This window comes from Urocampus carinirostris, chromosome 13, assembly GCF_059441175.1.
Source record: "Urocampus carinirostris isolate Australia breed hairy pipefish chromosome 13, RoL_Ucar_1.0, whole genome shotgun sequence".
NCBI lineage: Eukaryota > Metazoa > Chordata > Actinopteri > Syngnathiformes > Syngnathidae > Urocampus > Urocampus carinirostris.
This window is the reverse complement of record NC_142361.1, coordinates 29771395-29778675: the sequence shown is the minus strand read 5'-3', so window position 1 is coordinate 29778675 and position 7281 is coordinate 29771395. Positions and strand designations below refer to the sequence as shown.

Here is a 7281-nt window from a genome sequence, read left to right as displayed (position 1 = left end):
GAGATTACTTACCTTGTGTTATTTAGCTCATAGCTTCTTAATATTTTATCTTCTATGTGACCTAAATATTTTGAATACTTTGAGAAAATTTAAAAAATAACAAAAGTGGTTGTTGAAGGAAAAGTTGAAGCAACACAATTTAGCAGAGTCAACCCATCACAAACTAACAATTTGAGCAGTATTTTACCAGTAACTTCTAGCGAGGACAATAATAACAATAATATTATCATTTATTTTTGTTTGCAAAGGAGCAAGAGAAGATGCTCATGCAGAGCAGGTTGCCCGCCCTGCAAGCCCAACTGGAAGAGTACAAGAGCGCCATCTGCCAGCTGCAGGACCAAAAGCAACGTCTCCAGGCCGAGGTAAGTGATGCATGGTCACCATGGCAACTACAATCATTTTTATGATAAAAAAAAACACTTTTAAAGGTTTTTCCGCGTTCTCTTTGGAATCTGAAACAAAATAAAAAGTATTATTACATAAACTTCGTCACTTAATACATTATTTTTTGCATTTAAGTAAAAAACACTAATTAACGAGGATTTTAGCATTATTATTTAAGGTGTACCTGTTTTTTTGTATAATGTGAAAATGACTATTACTGCTTTGTTGTGCAGTAGTCGCTTAAAAACTTCATTGTTAAACGCCAAAGCTTTAACGTGAACTTGCCTGTAGATGTCAGTATTATCCCGTTTTATTAAAGCCATCATGGCTTTAAATGATGATGATGATTATTATTAATATTATCATTGTTGTTATGATTATTTTTACTATCATTATTATTATCATTATTTTTATTATTATTATCATTATTATTGTTATTATTTCTATTATTTTGTATTATTATTATTATTACCACCATCATATTATTATTATTATTATTATTATTATTATTATTATTATTATTATTATTATTATTATTATTATTATTGTACGTGTTGTGATTCTTTTTGGAGAAAATTTGGTTCATTTTCTATATTTCTTTCCTCATTTTAGTGTAGTTTTCAACGTTCCCATATGGTAAAATTAAAAAAGGTACATAGATACATGTGTTTTGTGATTTTTTAAAAATACTTTAATTATTTGTTATTGAAAAAAGATTTCTGGTATCACAAATGACAGGTTGTTTTGATGGTTTTATCTAACAGTTTTCTTATTTCAATAAAGATAAAAAATTCAAAGGGGCAATTTCCCATTTTATACGGAAAAAAACTACTGTTCTGTGTGGCAGGTGAAAAATGTTTTTGCTCATGTTCAGCATTTTCTTTCTCAATTAGAAAACACAATCTTAAAATAACTTAAATACAAGTACCGTAAAATGAAAAAAAATATTTTATTTCTGTTGTATACGTGGAAGTGCCATGTAGGCTTATTTTCGCTTATTCTAAAAAATATAATTTTTTTATTGAACCAGAAAAATGGTAAAAAAAATTACTAAAATGAAAAGAATGATGTAAAAAAATGCGTTTTCATATTTTACAAGATAATGGGGGTTACAAATATATTAAAATTATAAAAATCACAACTTTTAATTAGATGAATTTACTTTTATTTTAGACAGCTGATATTTTTTTTCTTAATTCAACATTCAAAATAAAAAAAACAGATTTGTTTAAGTTACCCAAAGTGTCTGACATCTTAAGAACAGTGTAAGGTTACGTTTTCCTCATTTAATTTGCCATTTGTGAAAAATATTGTTGAATTTGCGTCACCAATGTAAACCAGGAAGCCCCCTAAGAAAACCTGAATAGAATGTGGACCTGTTCTAAAAAATAGCTCAGCGTTGTTGGATCATTGTCAAGTCAAATCATGTTTAGCCCTAAATCTCAAGGAGTCTCAAAGGGATGCACACACATCAGATTATTGCACCATCCCCTGATCTAAAACCCACATGAGGGTAAGGAAAAACTCAAAAACCTCAACATGAGGAAAATGAAGAACCCTTGAGAAGGGACCGCACATGAGGTAATCCCCTTTCCAAGATGACCAGGCTGCAACGGATGTTGCAATAACAAATAATAAACAGATATTGTCAACATAAAATATAGTTTATTCATATGATATAGAATTAAAGGGTGTTTTAAGCCTAGATTTATACAGTTCCACTGAGGTTGCAGATCGGATCTCCACGGGCAGAGCATTCCACAACACCGGGGCCCGGTTGGAGAACGCTCTTGAACCTGCTTATCTCTTCTTGGCTCTTGGGATCACTAGTAGACCAGCATTTTAGAGCGATGGCTCCGGACCGGAGCATAAGGGAAAATTAAATCTGCTCGAATTTTCTGTCCCCTTGTGTCTCCCTGTCCATTGTGACACTGTATGAGGTTTGACCTTTAACTGGCATGAGAAACAATTGAAATACATGATCATTTCCTTTTGAAATTAGCCAATATTTTGTACTAAAAAAAACCTCAGTGCTCTTATACAGGGAAGATGTCTTAGTGGTTGACTAAGTCCATTTTAATCCTCCTAATAAGTACAACTTGGCAATAACATGATGATAACATAGTAATTATATAGTAGTAACAGGATAAGATGTTACCCTCGGAATGCATACAAAACGTGTAACCATGTGCTAATCAGTAACAAAAAGTAGCTCTGAGCATCTGAAAGGTTTTTGACCCTTGGCGTAAAACTTGTCTACAACCTGAAATGCAACATAAGGTGTGCACATTATTGCTCATTTATCTCACGTAGTTTATTAAATGTATGCAACTTCAACCTTGATCATGCACAAACTTCATTATGAGCTCAAATTTCAAGCAGTCATTCAAGGAGACGATACAATGTGGCAACTTATTATGTTTCCTCAGGGGCACTTCTAATTCTGAGAGATCATTTAATCAGAAGGTGTTGATTAAAAAAGGCTTGCACACGATTTGCAGGCGGCGATGTTGGAGCAAGCCATCAGGGGCACCCAGGAGAATTTTGACGAGGAGATCCAGAAGTACAACGAGCAAATCGAATCGCTTCGCAAGGAGATCGAGGAAGCGGAGAGGGCCCTGGAGAGGTTCACTTGCGAGTGTCGCCACTTGGCCATGTACCAAACTTCTTTGGAGAACGAGCTGGAGAGGTACAAAAGGATCATCGAGAACGAGGACACCAGGTGAGGAGTTTGTTTACCTGAGAAGATGCGATGAGATCAACAATCAAACTCCTCAAGACGTAATTACTAGAAGAAAATAACTCTAGCTGAAACAGCAGATAAATGTACTTAATTCAAGTGATTTTGTTACGTTTTGGGAGTGGATCCAAGTGATGGGAACAAGAACTGCGGTGGGCATACTTAAAATAAGGATGATATATAATATCAACTGCCCTGCGACTGGCTGGCCACCGGTTCAGGGTTTCCCCTGCCCACTGCCCGAGGATGGCTGGGATGGGCTCCAGCATCCCCGCGGCCCTACTGAGGATAAGCGGTGCAGATAATGGATGGTTGGATAATGAATATAATATCAACACCACGAACAAAGTAACAAACGAGGGGTCCCAAAAACCTAACATAACATGTTCAAACAAAATCAAACCTGACAATATATAAGCCCGAAACAAAGACCCAAACTGAAATAGCAATGCAAGGAACAAAGTAACAAACAAAGAAGATGTTGAAAAAATGTCCAAACAAAACCAAACATGACATGACCCAAACCAGAAACAAAGAATGAAATGGAAAAACAAGGAACAATTTAAACAGTAAAACAAACAATTGGCACCAAACTACTAAAAAATGTATAAGAAACCAGAAACAAACAATTCACCTGTCCTTAGAGGGCTACCTGGTGTCCACGAGAAATACACTGAACACTCTTATCCTAAAATAACCCAAATTGTCTAATAAGGCTCATGGCAAATTCTTTTGCTCATTCTTAGTATTAGTTTTATTATTATCGTATCATTGTTCTTATAATACTTTAAGAAATATTCAAAAATGTACGTCGGGGAATATCTTCCTTATAAGAATATTTTAAGAATGATTTATTTTCCAAATACAGACTTTTTAGACTTTAAGTAAGCATAACAATGTGCGCCATCATAGACACTTAAGTGTTATTATTTTAGTATTTTTACCAGAGTAGTAAGTTACAAAAATAAAATAAGTAAAGTATTAAGTAAGTATTTTAAACGCATACATTTAAATAATCTGTGACATATTTATGTGTAGGTAAAATCAAATAAAAGTACTTCATGAAACAAATAAGGAAGATGTTTATTATTATTCAAACTGTGTGCCCTGCGATTTGCTGGCAACCAGTTCAGGGTGTCCCCTGCCCACTGCCCGATGATTGCTGGGATTGGCTCCAGCACCCCCGCGACCCTACTGAGGATAAGCTGTGCAGCTAATGAGATGAGATGAAATTTCCATTTCTTCGTAATTTATTTCCTTGGAGGTAAAATAAGCAAAGTAATACTTTGTCTAAATGTCTCATTTAAAATACACATTTTTTTTATTTTGTACAGTGTATATTTGTACAATATTCTCCTAAAAAATGTTGCTCGTATTTCGTATTATTTTCTCATATTTCTAAAGAATGATAAATATTTTGTCATCTTACTATATTCTATCTATTTTTGTCCAGTATAGTAGGATTTTATTTTTTAATTTATTTTCACAATTTAATATAATTATATTTAGGAATTTTCACAATTTTAGTATTACTCTATTTAATCTACCAGACATAAGTTAAGAATAGAAAAAAAATTGGCAGGACCAGAACGGAGACAGGACCCACTTGCGTTACGTTTCTCTCAGTTTTATTAGAGGAAAGAAAAGGGTTGCACCCACGATCGCTGGACGCAGGGAGCACGTCGCTCTGAACGCGGAGGGGGGACTTCCGTGGTGAGCGATGGCGGTGTCGGGAATGGGAAAAAATGGGTCAGTAGCCGGAGAACAAAAAACGTGGTCGGAATCAGAAACGAGTCGAAAGCCAGGAGAGGAGACTAGACGTGGTCAGGATCAAAAAACAGGTCGAAGCCGGGAAACTGACGGGAGCAAAAGCAGGTGGGAGTCAGGGTTCAAAAAGCTTGCTTAGAGTACACTGAGGTTCACAGACAGACTGACAACAGGTGACAGATAGATGTGGGTTTAAATAGTGACAGGGAGCCAATCAGAGTCCGAGGCAGTTGGCGCCAAAGGAGCGGGCAGAGGTGCATCACATCGGTAATCATGACAAAAATAATAAAGTACTGCACGTCTGAATTTTTTTTTTCAATTGGAAAAAAAAAGAAGAGAAAATATGGAGAGAGTAGATGTCTATAAATAAAGATTAGTTTATTGGGGCATTTGTAAAGGTCCTGTTTTGAACATATATTTAAAGTTTCTACTTCGTAATCAGCGAAACATTTTCAACAGCAAAAATTATTTTTTATTTTTTTACTATTGTATGCCAACCAAAATAAAAATCTTAGACGTCTATAGTCGTCAATGGCAGTGAAAGAGTGAAGAGTGAATATAATTTTTTACCTCTAACAGGTTGAATTCGGCAATCATTGGCACACCAGTCACCCTATTTACAACCAGTTATCACTACACCCAACCTGCTTCTTCCTCAAAAGGGGGCAAAGGTAAGTAGGTCAAAAATATTGTAACAATAAACGTGCTAATGAAGCTAAATATCCTTTTTAAATTTATTTTCTTGCTTCTAGATATCACCCTCGCCATTCATGACATCACCAACATTAAACCTCGCCAGAAATTCATGGCCAAGAAAGCACAGAAGAAGAAAGACCTCCGAGACGTGATCGACAACGGTCAGGAAGAGAGGAACGCCGGAGGACATGCTCCGCCCGACGATCCGAAAGACGAAAACAGGGAAGATAGCATTAGGAGGACTGAGGAGAGGCCAATGTTCTCCGGAGTGTCCCCTCAGGACGTTCCAGACGGAGCTCAAATAACCAAGGCATTCGATACACTTTGTAACATCGTCAGGGATCGAATGAGGAAGTACCGGAAACCAGAGCCCATCGCTGATTTCTATACCAAAAGTCGTTACGTCCTCGTCAGTGGCGAAGGCAGCTACCCGGACCCGTGCTTTTGTGCCGATAAGTCTGCCGTTGGCCACGTGGTGGTTACAATCAAAGACCAGCCCCTGGGACACACTGTGCCACCTCAACCCCCTCAACCACCCCAGCCCTTGATAGGGCCTAGACCTGGAGTCCCGACCCCACTTCCAAAGGAGGACGACATTGGAGGAAAGGGGAGAGATGACTCCAAAGACAAGGTGAAGAAAGACCAACCTGAACCCCAACCCAAGGACCCAGACCCCGTCCGGCCGTCGTCTGGCCCCAAGGATCCAATCCCGGCAGGCCCTGCCATGCCGAAAAAGGACAAGGACGACGACAGATCGAGCGGGAAAACTCCAAGGTCTATGCCACGCACTGCTAGTACCAGTTCCAGTTCTAGCAGCAGCACCAGCACAAGCTCCGGGTCTACCTCCGGCTCTAGCTCTAGTTCTAGTTCCAGCTCCAGCTCCAGTACTCCCGGATCTGGAACTAGCTCCAGCTCCAGCAGCTTCACTCCCAATGCAATGAGCTACGAGAAGGTGGTCTTGGAATCCGTGGAGAAGTTTTCAGACGGGCGAAAACTTAAAGGTTATGAGGAGACTTCCATGGTAGTGGAAACTACCATTGAGAAATCCAGCAAGAAGAAACACTAAAACCAGCGAAAGTTCTTTCTCTAGCTCCTCCAGTTCTACATTCAGCCTCTAGATGGCCTCACTTACATTTTGGTCCTTTACCGTCTGAAAACTTGGAACCCAAAACCGTTTGAAAAAGCAGAGAACAATCATGAAAAAAGTATTAAAACAAATGAGAAGTATTGACCAAGGAAGTTGTGCTCCTTCTTTTTAGACTGCAATTTGCCCCCACTTAAACTCATTTGTACAATTGGATGCCAGTCCCCCAACCCTCACCACAATTTTGCTGTGTACTAATTTGTTTTGTTATCTTCAATAAAAACGACTCAAAGATCCATTTTCTGTTTTTCTGTTTTTCACACTGCAAAAAAATAGATAAGGGCCCCAGTATGTATCAGTACACTTAGAGTAAATTTATTCAGTTCAATATTTTTCACAAATGTCAGTACTTTTCAGTACTTCAGTTCTGTACGTTTGATTACTCTTCAGACGTTTTCGGTAGGTTTGAGTACTTCTGAGTAATTTCCAGTATTTTGCAGAGTTGTTATAGTATTTAGCTCTCTGTTTTTCATTAAGTAAAAGAACATACAGAAGAAGTATTTTCCCTCTTCCTGATTTATATTTTGTTTTGCACATTTATCACTCATCG

The 7281-nt window shown here is 37.7% G+C and overlaps 1 protein-coding gene across 1 annotated transcript in view; it reads left to right on the top strand.

The window, feature by feature from the left end:
• bfsp1 (beaded filament structural protein 1) overlaps positions 1-6967 on the top strand; it is a 19126-nt gene extending 12159 nt beyond the window's left edge. Inside the window, exons 5-8 of the mRNA XM_088351739.1 lie at positions 249-362; positions 2886-3106; positions 5471-5562; positions 5644-6967. Of these exons, the coding sequence (XP_088207865.1) occupies positions 249-362; positions 2886-3106; positions 5471-5562; positions 5644-6653 (1437 nt within the window). The 3' untranslated portion in view covers positions 6654-6967. The remainder of the gene's footprint in view (positions 1-248; positions 363-2885; positions 3107-5470; positions 5563-5643) is intronic.
• Positions 6968-7281: the final 314 nt, after the last annotated feature.